This window comes from Calidris pugnax, unplaced genomic scaffold, assembly GCF_001431845.1.
Source record: "Calidris pugnax isolate Ruff unplaced genomic scaffold, ASM143184v1 scaffold30, whole genome shotgun sequence".
In the NCBI taxonomy this organism is placed as follows: Eukaryota; Metazoa; Chordata; class Aves; order Charadriiformes; family Scolopacidae; genus Calidris; species Calidris pugnax.
Genome location: NW_015090776.1, coordinates 3,808,524 through 3,826,041, shown reverse-complemented (window position 1 = coordinate 3,826,041; position 17,518 = coordinate 3,808,524). Strand labels below are relative to the sequence as shown.

At 50.4% G+C, this 17,518-nt stretch overlaps 1 protein-coding gene across 3 annotated transcripts; it reads left to right on the top strand.

The window, feature by feature from the left end:
• Positions 1-129: 129 nt before the first annotated feature.
• Positions 130-9,017, top strand: CCDC113 (coiled-coil domain containing 113). 3 transcript variants are annotated; one of them, XM_014948008.1, is made up of 8 exons: positions 130-495; positions 3,355-3,516; positions 4,524-4,679; positions 5,092-5,172; positions 5,707-5,862; positions 6,540-6,647; positions 7,156-7,347; positions 8,800-9,017. In XM_014948008.1, exons 1-8 carry the CDS (start codon positions 403-405, stop codon positions 8,860-8,862), a joined length of 1,011 nt encoding a protein of 336 aa, XP_014803494.1. In that variant the 5' UTR covers positions 130-402; the 3' UTR covers positions 8,863-9,017. The 3 variants fall into 3 exon arrangements, with proteins under 3 accessions (XP_014803494.1, XP_014803513.1, XP_014803504.1); XM_014948018.1 differs by having other exon boundaries at positions 132-495; positions 7,192-7,347; XM_014948027.1 differs by lacking the exon at positions 7,156-7,347.
• Positions 9,018-17,518: the final 8,501 nt, after the last annotated feature.

The following is a 17,518-nucleotide window of genomic DNA, read 5'->3' as shown; positions in this document are numbered from 1 at the left end:
GGGCCGGGCCGGGCCGGGGTGGGCCGGGCCGGGCAGGGTGTCCCCGACTGCCCCCGCGCTGGGCACCGTCCCCAGAGGCCCCGGGGGTCGGGCCGGGCCGCGGGTGCTGCCTAGCCGTGGTCGGGGGCTGCAGCCTGGCTCTTCCGGCCCAGACCCCTGGAGGGACACGGTTCCCCAGGTTCTGCCGGCTGTCTCGGGTCCGGGAAGGAGCGGCTCTGGCTGAGACCCTGTGTCCTGGCCGGGGTGATCGGCCACAGGGACCTCCTGCTCCATAGGGCTGGCCGCCATGCCCCGCAGCCGCCTGATGTGGCTCAGCTGCTCCCCAATGGCTCGGCCGAGGCCTCAGTCCGACCCCTTTCTCCTGGCAGCCACGCTAACGACCTGCTCCGAACCGAGGCAGAAATGTTTGAGAAATGGTACCGTAAGTTGGAGCCATCTGGCCCCTCGCTCCAGCTGCTGACCAAGATGCAAGACCCCACGCCAGAGCTGATGCAGGTACTGCTCCACAGCCAGGGCAGCAGCCCCGCAGCCACAGGGATGGGATTTGCGGGTCTGGCTGCACAGAGCCATGACCCTTCCTCCCTCCACAGCCCCCTGACCTCCCAGTCTTGGCGCTTGTCTGACAAGAAGTTAGCAGGCAAGCTGTCCAGTTTGACTTGGGGTGAAGAAAGGCCACCAGCAGTGCTCTGCGCTTGGGCTTCACAGTGGCGAGCCCTTAAGCCAGACGCTTGCAAAAAGGTGCTGCTGGACTTGTGGGTGTAAGAGTTTAGTCTGCATTACCTTTCCTGCACTCTGCAAAGGCCAGGCTGCCTTCTGGTTTCTCCTCTTCCAGCTGATGCTGTCCCTTCCCTGCACTGTGTCCTCCTGAATAGTGACTGCCAGGGAGATCTGGAATGGGTTAACCCTCACACACAGCATAATTTGAAGTAGAAGTTAAACAAATAGGGAGGCTGGTGACAAGAAAGCAGACTTGCCCAGGTCTGTGCCAGGTCTGTGCCAGCTCCTCTCTTCCCTCCTGGGGAAGTCCACACGGGCTCAGACCTTTGTGCGTTCCCATTCAGGTACCTACGCTGAGTGCATGTTGCACTCTTCCTTCTCACTGGAGCCGTGGACAGTCTTTTGGAGCAGATTTTTACCTGCTGGCCCAAACATTACCTATTTTCCAGAGGCACAGTGAACAGAAGCTCTAGACTCTTTGCGCTGGAGCTCCTTTCAGCCAGCGTCCTGCACTGGGTTTTAGCACCTGCCTGAGGCTCAAGTAGCCGCTTTCTGCTTATTCCCAGACTGAGCCCTTAGAAACTTTGCCTTGGCCAGGTGGGCACTCGCCCTCTGCAAAGCAGTGCCTGCCTCGCTGTGTTACCACAGCACTGGGAATTCCCAAGTGGTGTCAGTTCTTCCGAGAACACGCTCCAGCCTGCCTGTACTGCAGTAAGCTCAGCTCCTTACGGTGTCTGACCCAGGTGGTGGTAGGAGACCCCATACCTACACTAAATTAGTATCCTACACAACAATTAGTATCTCACTTCAAAGAGGTGTTTTACCTGCCCACGTGCAACTGTCACATTGTGTTTAAGCTCTAGCTCTGGCTTTGCCTGTTGAATTGCCGGGCCCAGAGAGTGGTGGGGAATGGAGTCAAATCCAGTTGGTGGCCGGTCACGAGTGGTGTCCCACAGGGCTCGGTACTGGGACCCGTTCTCTTTAACATCTTTATCAATGATCTGGATGAGGGGATCGAGTGCACCCTTGGCAAGTTCGCAGATGACACCAAGTTGGGTGGCAGTGTTGACCTGCTGGAGGGTAGAGAGGCTTTGCAGAGGAATCTGGACAGGCTGGATCGATGGGCTGAGACCAACAGGATGAGGTTCAATAAGGCCAAGTGTCGGGTCCTGCACTTGGGTCACACCAACCCCCTGCAGTGCTACAGGCTGGGGGAAGAGTGGCTGGAGCTGCCTGGCAGAAAAGGACCTGGGGGTGTTGGTGGACTGTTGGCTGAACATGAGCCAGCAGTGTGCCCAGGTGGCCAAGAAGGCCACCAGCATCCTGGCCTGTGTCAGGAACAGTGCAGTGAGTATGTGAAATGTGTTCACCTGATTCGTGTTAATATCTTTAACTGTTCTGTTTGTCCTTGTATGACCATGGGCTTGGGAGAAGCGGGATTGTATGTATGTAGTTTCTGTTTCTTGTAAGAACCCCTAAGGAAACCAGTTTTTGTTACTAGCCGCATGGTGCTGAACGGGAGGGGTCTGTGGGGCGCACGCCTGGAGTCGGGGGTCATCCTGGGGGCGAGCCAAGGAAAACTCATAGAAGATTCCAGAAGGTGAGGAGGGCATGCGCCAAAGAAGATACGCCTATCATTAGCATAGGCCAACCTTTGTATGAATATGTATTAGGAGAAGCGATATAAACCCAAAACGGGACTTGCACGTGTGTGCCTTGGTTGAGCGGAGACTCCCGGTGCACCCAGCACTGTTTGCTTGTCTTTACTCATTTAATAAATTGTAAACTTTAATTGGAATCCTGTTTGAGGAAAAATCATTTATCACAAGTAGGACCCGAGAGGTGATCGTCCCCCTGTACTGGGCACTGGTGAGGCCCCACCTCAAGTACTGTGTCCAGTTTTGCGCCCCTTCCCACAAAAAAGATATTGAGGGGCTGGAGCGGGTCCAGAGAAGGGCAACGGAGCTGGGGAGGGGTCTGGAGCACAAGTCTTGTGAGGAGAGGCTGAGGGAGCTGGGGGTGTTCAGCCTGGAGAAAAGGAGGCTGAGGGGAGACCTTCTTGCTTTCTCCAGCTCCCTGAAAGGAGGGTGCAGAGAGGTGGGGATCGGTCTCTTCTCCCAAGTTACAGGCAATAGGACAAGAGGAAATGGCCTCAAGTTGCCCCAGGGGAGGTTCAGTTTGGATATTAGGAAAAATTTCTTCCCTGAAAGGGTTATCAGGCAATGGCATGGGCTGCTCATGGAAGTGGTTGAGGCACCATCCCTGGAGATATTCAGAAGACGAATTGACATGGTGCTCGGGAATATGGTTTAGTGTGGGGTTTTTTTTGTGGTTTGTTTTTTTTTTTTATGGTTGGACTAGATGATCTTAAAGGTCCTTTCCAACCTAGGCATTTCTATGATTCTGTGATTGAACTGAAAGTGCTTGCATAGGAGGGATTTGAGGGAGGATGAGAGGACAGGTGGGGTCAGCCCAGGTGTGGCCCTGAGTTACCTGTGCTCTGGAGAGGCCTCCTTGCCCTTGCTGTAAGCTGGAATCCTGCTGAGATTATTTTCTTTTTGAATACAGCATTTTGCAGCAACAGTTGGCCAGTGCTGGCTTTATAACAGCATCTGCATTGTTCCTTGGTTGTTGCAGACACATGGCAGGTACAAATCCAAGTTGCATGGGGCCACGGACTACTTTGTAGGCCTGACAGTGGAGCAGAAATGTGAGCTGGCTGAGCGGGAGCTGGTTGAGATGAAGGATGAGATTGAGAGGATGAAAAAGAACTCGGAGCAGACCTTGCAGAACCTGGAGGTATGGCTTTTCAGGACCCTTATGATCACCAAGGTGTCAAAAAGTCTAGTTACTTTTAACACTTCTTTTGACGTGCTGTGCCTCAGGCAGTGAGACAGACTTGCTTGGTGGGGCTGTTCATAGCAGAGCATTGCTGTGAGTGGTCTTGAGTTGAGAGTGAGAGCTGGAACTGTCCTCTTACCTCACCCCTTTCTTGAAGCACACCAACAGAGATCAGAGGTGTCCGGTCTCTAAAGATGGATCTTATTATAGCAGGAACTAATAATAATAGAGGCGAGGGGAATATTTTTAGGTAGAGTAGCTCAAATCTGCTATGTGAGATGAAGAAGTCAATGCTTGAAAGAAAAATCTCAGACATATTTTTAATTCTAGCAGCTCCCAGAAGCTTCCTTATTTGGCTGGGCTCCATGCAGTCCTCTCCAGGGTCTGCCTTTCCGCTGTCTCTGGGATTTCTTCAAAGCATGCTCCAAGTCTCTGAGACTGCATTCCTGCTGCAGGCTCTTTGTGCCTATATCACCATCTCTGCCTGTCCTGTGCTGGCTGCCAAGACCTCCTCCTAGCCAAGATGCTCAGGAGTTTTTGGGGAAGGAGAGACCTTTGCAGTTGGTTCAGACCACTGATGCTGCCTGCAGTGGCCAGGAGAGGTGAAGCAGGCAGCGCGTCCCTCTTGTGTGGCCACAGGGCATGTGTAGTAAACAAAGGGTAGTAATTTGTCTTGTGTTGGCTTTGTCAGACTGGCAATGTTTGTAGGCCAGGACAGAATGACAAACGTTGAAGTTCAGGCACATGAAAGATTTTTGTTCTCGTTCTTTTTGAGTGAGTCAGTGCTATCTGAGCCTGCACCATGTGCCCTGAGCTGCATAGGCTGAAGCTCAGTGCTCTCATGGGAGAGATGCTAGTAATGCCAGCAGAGAGTGTGCCTGATACTTTCCAGTGTTCCCTGTTCCCAAAGCTGTTTGGACAAAGGAAGTTAGTACCTCTTGACTGTTACGTGACTCTTTCTACAGGCAGTCATAGAAGAAGCAGATGTTTGGTGGACTGATATTAAGAAAGCCATGAGTGATTTTGAGAAAGACGTCATCAGCACCATCTCCAGCAAGAAAGGGAGTATCATAGCTTCTGAGAAGCTGCTGAGATACATGGAGGAGAAGAATCGCCAGAGGGTCAGTCCATGATGGCAAATTTTGAGGCTGGTGTGTCATCTGACAAGTATGTTGGTTAGGAAAATCCTAGTTCCCATACTCCTGTGTGGCCGTTTTTAGACTGTCTTATCAAGTCTCTTTGGACAGTCCTTGTCACAGTTGTCAGTCGGTGGGTAGCCCAGGTGCTCATCAGGCTGAAGCTGCAGCCCAGCTGTGAGCATAAATGACACAGGGCTCTTAGTGGAGCCTGGGGAAATGCATGCATCTGCCCCTACATTTGGGGCAGGGTGATGCTGAGCAGTGTTTCTGACTGGGCTCCTTTCTAAGCTAGCAGTGAAGGCCACAGTGCAGATGAGGTGAATGGAGTGGGGTCTGGGTGCTCTTTCTCTTCCCAGGCTCTGCTATTCTACTCTAACCTGTTGCCTTTCTTTAGGATCTGCTGAGAGAGAAGTTACGCCTGAAAAATTGTTTGCTCAAGGGTTACAAGAAGAAGTTGCAGCAGCAGCTCAGGCAGGTGCGTGTGGCCATTGAGGAGAAGCAGGGACTAGAAGGGTCCTTGAAGAATGAAAGGAGTAAAGCCCAGTGCAGACACAGGGCCTGCTATGTGTAGACATGGATGACCCTTCTCCTCCTCCCCTTCCTCCTTTGCTCCTGGCCTTTCTGCCTTTGACTTCTGCCCAGGTTCAGACCTTGCACGTGTCTACATGTGTGAGAGATGACCAGAAGTTTCACAGGAAGCTGGCAGATCTCTTGATGCCCTGGAAAAGATGTATGGTGGATCAGAACAGTTCCCTGGGGACTGACTGCTGCTGGCATGGCAGAAGCCTCGCCAGAGGGGCCCTGTCCGCACTGCTTGGACCCTCTAAGCTAGGACACAGGGCACACAATCAGTAGCATGCTGTGTCTTGCATTTCTCCCCAAGCCCCAGGTTTACAGCCAGGCTGAAGACCCTGGTGGTCAGGTCTTCTTTCCTCACAGAGCAAAGCTGTCTTCCTTGGCATGCAGCTTTGGTCAGCAACCTACAGCTCTGCTTCCTTGGGGTTTACAGAAGGAGCAGATGGGAGAGACGCTCTGTGAGGTCCGTTTGCAGGAACTGCAGGTTAGAAATGCCAAGTACCAGCAGAAGATTGATGAGAAGAACCAGGAGCTGTTGCAGCTAAAACTGACCTCACGGAAGACTGTCCAAGTTTTCAACTTCTATCACGTGAGTGAATCTCCCAGCACCTCCTGTTTGACTTTCTTCTCTTTCTGAATGTCACACATGATCTGATTAACAGCTCTTGCATCCTTCCCTTTCTCAGACAGAGGGTGCCAAACACCTCTCTGCCTTCCCACTGACTTAGTAGTTTGGTTGGGAGGTTTGCCCAACACATCAAAAGCAGCGATGCTCTCATTTATGTTTGGCTGCAGCCTGACAATGGGGTTCATGCTTTGCAGCATGGTTATTTTACACCCCAGTGGAAAATCCTAGTAGGAAAGAACTTTGGTGCTGACTTGCACAGGAAAATATATTTTTACATAACCTGTGACATTTGAAAAGATGTCATGAGCTGCAGCGTCACTCTGAGTCTCTTCTCTTATCACTCAGCTGGGTGTATTTCCTTCTCTCCGATCAGCCGTACTGTCTGGATCAGTCTTAAACCCCAGCTGCTGTGCCGTGGGCTGTGCAGCAATGTGTCACTGAGAACATAACGGAGCAGGAGCTGCATGACCAGGGCACGATTCTGCCTTCTGCAGGGGACAAGTGGTGCCACAGAGCTCCCCTGGGAGCAGAGCTCCTGTACCATCAGCTGAGACCAAGCTGGAGGAGTAGAGGGGTGGCTTTGTAGGTGGCTGGGAGCTGCTGCTACAGCTGATGGCTGTCCTGTTCTCATGTTCCAGAGGAAGCTGCAGGACGCCATGGAAACATCCATGTCTCTGACAAAAGACATCTCCCAGAGGAAGGAGCTGCTGGAGAAAATTGAAAGAGAAACTGTTGTGGTGGAGAAGGTAAGAGAGTGATTTGGGAAGCCCTGAGTCTTCATTTCGGAAGACTTTCTGCATTGTGGTATGCAGGATACTGATGCTCATTCGAGGCCCAGTGCTGAGCTGGATACCTGTGTGCCTTTCTGGGTCTGAACAAGTCCTGGGACATCTGCTGGTGCCGGTGAGCACGGGCAGGTTTGCAGAACAGGCCATGTTGTGGATTCTGGCCCTGGCTCCACAGGAACCTGCCACTGCCTTCTTGAAATTCTGTTTCCTTGAACTTTTCATCAGCAGTGTCCTCCCCAGGGAGAGGTGGCACTGCTGTCATACCAGTCTGGGGACACATAGCCTGGCAGGGACACCACAGCTTTGGGAAGTGGGTTCAAGGGACTCCTTAGCAGTGCTGCCTGGCAGGGATGGAGGCACTGGTGGATGCATCTCAGTGCTCCCCCTACAGTGCTGGAGGCTTAATTTATCCTGCCTGCCTGCTTCCCTGGGGGACTGGCAGCAAGCTGGCAGGGTTGTTTCCCAGGGATCTTCTTGCCCTCTGTCCCTGTTCCTCCGGCAGCAACGAGCTGAAGCTGAGCGTGTGAATCGGCAGCTGCGGAAGCAGCTCTCGGACTACAGTGTCCCCCCTGTGCTGAGTTACGTGCAGAAGAAGATGGAAATTGCTGAACTCGAAAAAAACCTCAAGGTTTGGGAGAGGAAGGTGGCAGTTGCCAAGGTGAGATTGGGCTGGGCATGCAGAAGTCCAGACGTGTGCCAGCTGGGCACTGGGGCATAGTGGAGCTGCATCTGACTGCCCACCTACAGCTCCCCTGAGGACCAGAGTGCTCGCTCCTGACCCCCCAGGAAGCCACGTGCGACTCCTCACACGGTGGTTTCACTGGTGCCTGGCAGAGCTGGAAGCTTTTCCTGTTAACAGAGCAGCAATTCCTCCCTACCCCAAGGATGAAGGCTAAATTTTAATGACTGGACTCAGAGGGGAAGCCAAGGCGCGGACACAACTTGTAATTTGACAGGAAGCAATGTTGGGCTGTTGCTGTACTGAAACTGATGTAAGGAGCCGGGGACATATGGCAGCCCAATACGTTTCCAGCTCTGCCTTTTCCAGTGCCCCCAATGGCTTCCTAGTGTTTGTAGTCCTCTTTGATGATCTCAGACATTTCTTACTCACTTGTATCTTGACCCTTCCTGATAAGGAAAGGCTGGCCGAGACCCATGAGTGCATTACAAAGTTGTAAGAATATCTTTGATTATCCCAGCTCCTGCAGGCTGGGAGATGGAGAGAGAACACAGAGGAGCATAGTCAAAGCCTGGAAGTAGCAGGACATGTCTGTACCCTTGCCTCGTGTGCACAGCAGTGCAGGGAGAGAAGCGGCTGGGCTGGATAGGACAGATAGTGTGGTCCTTGGCACCCTGCTCATCCTTGGGTGGAGATAGGCTTAGCTGTGGCTGAGACGGGGAGACCTCTGTGGTTTCGCCTGTTGAACACTCGGCTCCCCAGCACCCCAGTCCACAGTGGACAGGGCTTATGTGGTCCAGCCTTTCTCGGAGGTCAGAACTATGGGGATTTGGGCTTGACCCCTCAGCACCAGTGCCGGGAGGTCAGAAGTAGTGGTCAAGCTGTGACTACCCCAGAGCTGGTGAGCAGCCAGCCTGCTGGCCTGTCTTTGTGCAAGCAGATCTCTTCTCACCCAGTGGCTCCCCTTGACTGGGAGACCCAGGCTCCAGCTTGCATGCTGCTTATGCTGTGGTGCCCAGAGTCTTGCCTCTGGGAGCTGGAGAGCAGCCAAGAGCTCAAGGGGCTAAAGAAGGAACCTGTAGTTGTCCCTAGGATGAGAGTGAGGCTATAAACCTGTTTTCTTTGCTGGCCTTTCTGTGGCAGGGCATGTCCAACAGCCCTGCTGCCATAAGCATATACAATGCTTATGCGTGTGGTCTCCAGGGCCTGTGGAGAGCTGTGGCATTCAAAGGAGAAACCAAAGCTGGTGCAGACCTGCAGGAGCTCTCCTCAGCACACCACAGTGAGCAGGGATCTCAGTGGGAGCAGCAGGGTTGAAGGGGCAAGCAATACAGCAGCTCGGGCCAGGCTAGATTCCAACCTTGCTGCTTTCTCCGTGACGTATCACTGCTGTCTGAATGTATTAAGGGCTTCTCCTTTCTCCTTTTGCAGATGTCCCTGCAAAGCTACCGCAGAGCATGGAATCAGGTCAAGAAGTCTGCTAACGAGCACTAGGCTTGTCTGATGCTGCAAGGCAGGCAGTGGAAGCTGCAGAAGGAGCCAAGCTGTGGGGAAGTTTGCTGTCAAGTTGGGTAAATGTAGCACCCTGCAGGCTACAGTGAGATGAAACCACTTCTGCATGAAATGATAAAGAAACCCTGTTTCTTTGGCTCTGTTGTGAGGTGATCTCTTTGGTCTGTCCCAGCATGTGCTGGCTTCTACCAGGCTCTGCTGCCTGGAGCCTTCACAGGCCCTGCTTGGTCAGCCAGCTCTACTCTGGGTGCTGCCCCCTCTCTTCATCACCATAGGCAGTTCTTCTCTGGTAATCAATTCTGACGTTCATAGGAACTGTCCTTTCTCTCTGGGCAAGCCCTGGTAATCACTTAATGGAGGAGGAACCGGAGGGGATTCCCTGGGAGACATGAAAGTTCAACACCTCTGGGCATGCACTGACAACAGAAGACAGCAGAGCGATGTGGGCATATAGGGCAAATCATTTCAACGCGGCATGCGTGAATCAAGCAGGCTTTCTGATCACAAAAGGATACTTCATTTACCTTACGAAACAGCAAGAAGGGAGCAGCTACCCCTCTCCCAAGCACCTGGGGCAAACGTAAGTGTCCCTTGGAGATGGGAGGTGTTTTCCCACTGCAGCAGTTATAAATCATCTATGATCGCTGAGCCTCAGAGGACTTCAGGTCTGCCTGTCCCTTCTTGGGGTTGAAACCAACTTCCTGAAATATTCTCACTGCTAGTCTGGAAGCCTCTTCCCCGTCTTTGGGTGGAGCTTGCAGATCAGCTCATGCCCTGACTGGTGTGGGAAATGCAGGAGGTCCTGTCCTCTTGGTGGTGGCCAAGATCCAGTTGCTGCAGGGGGACACTGGGGTGTAATGGGAACAGTCCATAGCATTTCATGCCATCCTCACTGAGAATGCTTTCCAGGACCCATTTCTCAGTGACTCTAATCTGGCACATGACGGGGTTGCTGGCATCACTGGCAGACAAAAAAGGCAGGACTGTGTCTCAACAGTGTCCCTCCTGCCATTGCTCTCGGTGGCTGTGGACTTCACCAGGCTGAGAGGAGGGCAGATCACAGCAATTCGGTCTTTTATCATCACTGGTAGCAAAGCACCACTGCTTCAGGGGGCTGGCTGCCTTTGGGTTGATGATGTCCCTGGGTGTCCCAGATGAAGTGACCAGCCTCACTCCCTGCGGCTGCCCGTGTTCCCTTCAGCCCAGCCCCACACCTGATCCTTTGGTACATACTGCAAGGAACCCCTCTTGGTTTTGCCTCCTGACAAGAAGTCCCTTCCCAGCTCATAAAAGGCCAAGTGTGCCTTTGGAGAGCAGTGCAGAGAAGGTGGGATGGTATCAGGGATGTGAAAACTCTTTCTTTCCTACAAGGATGAGAAAACTATTGAGAAAGAGAAATTACAGTACCCTGTTGTATGCAATAATTAATAGCTACAAGCGAGAGGAGCTGTCAAAGGGCAGAAAGGAAAGGCACTATGGCTCCTGGAGGGCTGACACACTCCAGCAGGTTATCCCTGGATCATACACATAGAGCAGCCTGGTGATGGAGAGGGCACCCAGTGATCCAAGAGACATTTTGTGAGTTGGCTCAGTACCTTTTGAAGGACACTGGAGTCAGGTGACCCTTAAAATACCTTCCAGTCCTGTCCAACATGAAATCCCCCTTCCCAATAAAACAGAGGACAGCAAATAAAAAGAGAGGGAAAGATTAAGAAAGCAATGGCAGAAGAGGAAGTGTCAGAGGAGGTCTTTGTTCAGTATTATAACAATGGTGCCAAAATCCAGGATAAACTCACCTTGCTAGCTCAGATTTCATAGAATCATAGAATGGTTTGGGTTGGAAGGGACCTTAAAGACCATTGAGTTCCAATCCCCCTGCCCTGGGCAGGGACACCTCCCACCAGACCAGGTTGTTTAAAGCACCATCCAGCCTGGCCTTAAACCCCTCCAGGCAGGCTGTGCTCAGCCACAGCTTCTCTGGGCAACCTGTTCCAGTGTCTCACCACCCTCACAGGAAAGAATTTCTTCCTAATATCTAATCTAAATCTCCCCTCTTTCAGTTTAAAGTCATTACTCCTCATCCTATGGCTCCACTCCCTCATAAAGAGTCCCTGCCCATCTCTCCTGTAGCTCCCTTTAGGTACTGGAAGGCCACTACAAGGAAGGCCACTACAACGTCTCCTCGGAGACTTCTCCAGGTTGAACAACCCCAACTCTCCCAGCTTGTCTTCATAGGAGAGGTGCTCCAGCCCTCTGATCATCTTCGTGGCCCTCCACTGGACCCGTTCCAACAGGTCCATGTCCTTCCCATGTTGAGGACTCCAAAGCTGGACACAGTGCTTCAGGTGGGGTCTCACGAGTGTAGAGCAGAGGGCTAGAATCACCTCCCGCGACCTGCTGGCCACATTTCTTTTGACGCAGCACAGGATGCGGTTGGCTTTCTGGTCTGCCAGCACATATTGCTGGGGCATGTTAAGCTTCTCGTCCACCAACACCCCCAAGTCCTTCTCCTCAGGGCTGCTCTCCAGCCATTCTCTGCCCAACCTGTATTTGTGCCTGGGATTGCCATGTCCCAGGTGCAGGACCCTGCACTTGGCTTGGTTGAACTTCATGTGGTTTGCACAAGCCCACCTTTCAAGCCTGTACGGGTCCCTCTGGATGGCATCCCTTCCCTCCAGCGTGTCGACCATGCCACTGAGCTTAGTGTCATCAGCACACTTGCTGAGGGTGCACTCTATCCCACTGTCCATGCCTCAGACAAAGATGTTAAACAGCACTTGTCCCAGTACTCACCCTTGAGGAACAACACTCATCACTGGCTTCCACTTGGACATTGAGTTACTGACTGCAACCCTTTGATTGTGACCATCACATCTCCTCAGGGCTGCTCTCCAGCCATTCTCTGCCCAACCTGTATTTGTGCCTGGGATTGCCATGTCCCAGGTGCAGGACCCTGCACTTGGCTTGGTTGAACTTCATGTGGTTTGCACAAGCCCACCTTTCAAGCCTGTACGGGTCCCTCTGGATGGCATCCCTTCCCTCCAGCGTGTCGACCATGCCACTGAGCTTAGTGTCATCAGCACACTTGCTGAGGGTGCACTCTATCCCACTGTCCATGCCTCAGACAAAGATGTTAAACAGCACTTGTCCCAGTACTCACCCTTGAGGAACAACACTCATCACTGGCTTCCACTTGGACATTGAGTTACTGACTGCAACCCTTTGATTGTGACCATCACAGCAGTTCCTTATCCACCAAGTGGTCCATCCGTCAAACCCACGTCTCTCCAATTTAGAGACCAGGATGTCATGCAGGACGGTGTCAAATGCTTTGCGTAAGTCCAGGTAGATGTTTTCCATTGCTCTCCCCTTGTCTACCAATGCTGTAGCACCATCTTAGAAGGCCACCAAATTTGTCAGACATGACTTGCTCTTTGTGAAGCCATGCTGGGTGTCACCAATCACCTCCTTGTTTTTCATGTGCCTTAGCAGTGATTCCAGGGGGATATGCTCCATGATCTTGCCAGACACAGAGGTGAAACTGACCAGTCTGTAGTTACCTGGGTCCTCCTTTTTTCCATTTTTGAAAATGGGGGTTATGTTTCCACTTCTCCAGTCAGCAGGAACTTCACCAGACTGCCATGACTTTTCAAATACAATGGAAAGTGACTTAACAACTTTGTCCACCATGTGGTTGGATTTCATCAGGTCCCATGGACTTATACACCTTCAGGTTCCTTAGGTGGTCTCAAACCTGGTCTTCTCCTACAGTGAGCAGTCCTTCATTCTCATAGCCCCTGTTTTAACCTGGTCCTTCAACTTGGGAGGTGTGAGGAGAGAGGCTGGCAGTTAAGACCAAGGCAAAAAAGTTGTTGAGAACCTCAGCTTTTTCCTTGTCTGTTGTTACCAGTTTGCCATTCTTGCTCATCAGGGGAGGTAAGCTTTCTTTAACCTTCATTTGCTTACACAAGTTGCTGGGTAACGTTTCCCTGGGAGATTTTACACCAGATCAGGTATCTGCCACCCTTCAGCCACTTACCCAAGAAAAGTGACCAAGACATGGATCTTTCCAGCTCTCACAACTCTGCTCGACTCCCTCACCCTTACTATGGACAGACACCAACCTGCAGTTCCTTATTCTTCTCTCTGTAGCCAGATGGGAGTTTTACAGCCTTGGTAGATTCTCCCGTACTAAGGATAAAGGTTTTTTAAATCTGGGGTTCTAATGACAGCTATTTTTTTTATAGAAAGACAGGCAGAAAGTAGAAGGCAAATAGATTCTGGGCAGGTCAGAGGACAAAGAGTCTCCAAGCTGGGTCCTTCTAGCAGTGGATGATGTAGTAGTCCTGGAAGAACAGCAGCACCATTAGAGATGCCAGGATCAGGCTGATCCCCCATGAGCATATTGCTGTAGGAGCCATCAAAAGCCATCCACAGGCAGGACAGTGGGATCTGTTAGGAAAAACAAAGAGTAGTTCCTAGCATAAGTCTGGTGAGTCGGTAATGCCATTCTCCAAGGGGTATTCATGCCCCTGTCTGGAGGACAGATCCATACTGAATTAGCTTTTCTATTATAGGGGTGATGACTCAATTTATTTCTAAAAGGTGCCCTTGCCAAAGGGCTCTGTGTCTGTGTGCTTCATAATAAAACAATTAAAAACCCCATTAATGCTAAAATTTTACCAGGCTAGCATAGAAAGGAGAAAGAAAGGGTCTTTCCTTCCCACACAGCCAAGAGCTGCCAGCTTTACAGGCATCATGGGAATGGGAAGAGTTTGAAATTATTTTTAAAAGCTGGAAGAGATTATATGGGAAGGATTACAGATGGCCACAGGTTTTGCACTCAGAAATCATCACTGTTTGACAGATCATTACACTGAAGAAATCTGACCCCAGACAATGCTTTCCAATTAGTGGCAGGCTCATTGTGGTCCTGGTGACCCAGTCCACCTTCACTGAGGTGGTTCCAGCTCTGGTCTTGCCCACTGAGTATGGAATTTCAGGTACAAATGGCTCAAAGATCTGATTTATGTTTTCTCACCTCTCTGGTGGCTTTAGATGTTAGGCAAAGCCTCCAGAGAATGAGGAGGTGCCATCCTGATGGACTTACAAACAAAGAATGCTGGATGCTTGGCTGTTTTTTTGTGACAGAAATGAAGGATACTCTTCATGAGGCATCAGGAATGACACTGCCATGGAGCACTCCATCCTGAAACCCATCCTCCACAGTCTTGCCTGTTTTATTTATGTCAGAAAATTAAAATTGACAGTTTTAACTGTCAGTCTAAAACTACAGTCTTTGTGCTTTAATTGTTAACTATAATTAAAATAACAGTAGCAAGAGCTCTGTGATCAGTGCCCTGATAGATGTATGTTTGCTCCTTCTAATGTCCATCTATCCATACCTGAGATAGCAGAGCAGCAAACATCCCAAACCAGAACACCTTCAGTGAATGCCAGTTAGATACTGGAAAAGACAAGATCAAGAGTCTAACATGCTCTGTCCTCTGTGATCATGTCTTGCATTGACTCTGTACAATAGCAGGTGAGGCATAGTTGAGTGAGCATGAAGGACCCAACACTACTGCGACTTCAATGTCAGGTTTTCTTCATATTGGAGCGAAACATAAGTTAAAAGGAATTTAAAAGGGTAAAGAAAGCCTTGAGATCTGCAGCTTCTGTCAGGGCACCAGTCTATGGCATTGTTCCCACCAAGTAGAGCAAAACTGAGCTGGCCAGCCAGGATGTTGGTCCCAAGTCTGATTTTTCCAGCTTTGTTCATCTGTTTTTCTGATGGTCCCATCACCTTGGTCTAAACAACAAGAATCAGGAGCATACAAAAAGAAGTCTCCTTGACACTCCTTAACACTCTGCCTTGGACTGGGGCACCACTGGCTTCCTAGGGCTTCCCCAGAGCAATAGCTGGAAGTCACAAGGCAGTGTTCTTGGTTTAAGTGGTTGTGTAATTTGTGCTACAAATTCTTCTGTCCTAGGAGGAGGAGATGCCATGCAGACCGATGGCTCTTTCAGTTTCTGCCTTTATCCCTGCCTACATCCAGCTATCCTGCCTCATTGATGTGAGGATATGAGAGCTCCCTAAATTTTCTTGTGCGACATATCCCTAATCCCTGGGACAACTGGGCTGTTCTACCACCTGCAAAGCTGCAGGATGCCCAAAGACTCGGATGACTGATAGAGCATCCAATGACTAATGCAATGGTTTGCACTGCAAACGTGGTCGTGCTCAATAGCCTGTGACAGAAAGCTGGCCAGGGCCAAGATGCAGCGCACAGATACTTTTATGAACAACTCTGCCCATCGGGTCTGGGATCTTTTGCAGTGGGAGGCAATGTGTGGCACAGCCTGGTCACATTTGCTGAATTGCTGCAGTGCCACTTTCCTCCAGGCATACTTACCTTTCAACTGACCCCAAGCTGTTTCCCAGCCACTGTTCCCTAGGTCCTGGGAAACTAAAAATTTTCTCCAAAGGTCAGCTAAAGGTCCCTCCTCTAACCACTGACGTTTATAGCTTAATCCGAAGCTTACTTTGAACCCAAGGTAGCAGATTGTCAGCACGGGCAGAAAGTCAAGAGCTGAAAGCACTCAAGCTCCTAATGCGGTGGGAACCCAGCCACTCAGCACTGCTAATATAAGCATGCTGGAGCGCTAATCTAATCAGTGTGTGAAGCTGGAGTGTTATTTTGCAATGTGACCCCTCTCGCCAGAACTCACATCAGTATTTAAAATCATTTGCTAGCTAATTTGCAACCCCACACCTTATTCCTTTGGTCTGGATGCTGGTCTCAGCACAGCTCAGGTTGGGATCTCTAGGCCATACGAGCAAATCTGAAAATCTTAGCTGCTCCCCACAAAGCTGTGAGTTTATATGAGTGAGAGGTCATGGCTATGACCAGGATGGCTGCTACGGTGACCTACCTCACAGAAACACGCTGAGAGAAGGAATGCAGCCAGTTGGGGCTGCCGCTTGGCATAACGGGTGTAGACGTGTCTGATTACAGAGCACAGAAAAAACAGGAAGAAGCTTGGTAAATCGTTCCCGATGCGCTGCTAGTCATTAATATTGGGATTAATCCCACAGAGCAAGATAATGTGGTTTCTATCAATCAGCCCACTAAAGTTAAAGGGGTTGCTCAAAATGCACACACAAACGAGCAGGGAGAGCATCTTGCACAGCAGCGCAGGGGAGATGGGGAGCCACGGTCCATTTCTAAGACCTTGGCGTTGAGCGATGGAGCTCAAGAGAAGGTCGCTCTGAACCTGCTGCCTGAAATGAAGTCTAAACCTTCACACTATGCCCAGATCCGTGTGCTTCGATACAGGATATGTTCTAACCCCTCCTTTGCATATTTGCCTCTGCACGCATCAGAAATCTATTCATACAGGAGGAGGAGAACTTAAAAAATGGACTTAAGTTTGGCTCTCTGTCCATACAGAAGGCATGGGAAACAAGCAACTCTCTTCTGGTTTTCATGAGTGCTGAGTACTTATTGGATGCCATGGAAATATCTGAGGCCATTTATTTGGCTTCAAATTTATTGGCCTAAGGAGCCTGATTTTATGAACTACTTTTTTAAGCTCAGCAAAAGTTCTTATCACCACAAGAGTGACACAAGGGTCCTCCAGAAAATGCTTGTGACTTTGTAGGTGGTGAGTCGTCTTCAGAATGTCACAGATGCTGCCAGTCCTGACCTCTTCACTTAAAAGGCTTGGTATTTACACTGCTGCCTTTCCAACACAGCTCCAGCAGTAAAACAGCAGCAATCCTGACTTGTGTACCCACTCGCCAGCTGTCATCAGGTGACCGTGTCTCTCTCCTGGAGGCTTTTGGGCTAAAACACATGATCATTCCTTACCTTTCTGAATCTGCATGTGACAACAAACAGCCTCCTAGAGGCACTAATGGAAAGAAACATATTCTAGCTATTTATAGATGCAAATAAGATCTCGTTTCCAGCTGAAATACCAAGCAGGGGTTTGGAATCTGCCTCCTTCCTAGACAGCTCCTGGAGATGCTCACAGACTGGGCTTCTGGGACTTTCCCAAGACTTTGGGGTGAAGGAGCAGAGCTGGTGATGCAAGATGCATTCCCTGATGGGGAATAACAACCTGCTGCAGTGGGACTCCCCTCTTGGATCTCTCCTTAGAGAAGGGACAAGATTTAGATCACTGGGGTACAGTGCTCTTGCTGAAGAGCGTGTTCCCAGCAGTACAAGCTACATGCTTACAGAAAATTGACACTTTTAAATTAACAAAGTTATTTCATTTCTGCCAGCACCCTGCTGTTCCTTTGAGACTATGCTAAAATGTAAAGCTTGCTCATTAATTACTTCAAATGTCAAGGTTTCATTACAATGCCTCTGAGTTAGATTTCAAGCCAGCCAAACGGTCAGAGCTATACAGCAGACACTCAGACATACCCACAGCAAGTTAATCCTTCAAAAAAGATGATGATAAATGTTATTGATTTCCCAGCAGCAGTATTTCATCTTTCAAACACAAAGCACATTAACTGGAGTGTGCAGAAGCCAGTGTCGTACCTGTCTAGCCATCTGTAGGCTGGGCTATTCCACCCTGACCACAACTGCCGGAGTGAGTCTGTGCTCCTGGAAGGGGAGGA

Excerpts from the sequence above, each read along its gene's own strand:
- CCDC113 (XM_014948008.1), top strand. The coding sequence starts at position 403 with ATGTTTGAGAAATGGTACCGTAAGTTGGAGCCATCTGGCCCCTCGCTC. Across the intron at positions 3,517-4,523 it reads AGACCTTGCAGAACCTGGAG|GCAGTCATAGAAGAAGCAGA; the intron begins GTATGGCTTTTC and ends CTCTTTCTACAG. Across the intron at positions 7,348-8,799 it reads GGAAGGTGGCAGTTGCCAAG|ATGTCCCTGCAAAGCTACCG; the intron begins GTGAGATTGGGC and ends CTCCTTTTGCAG.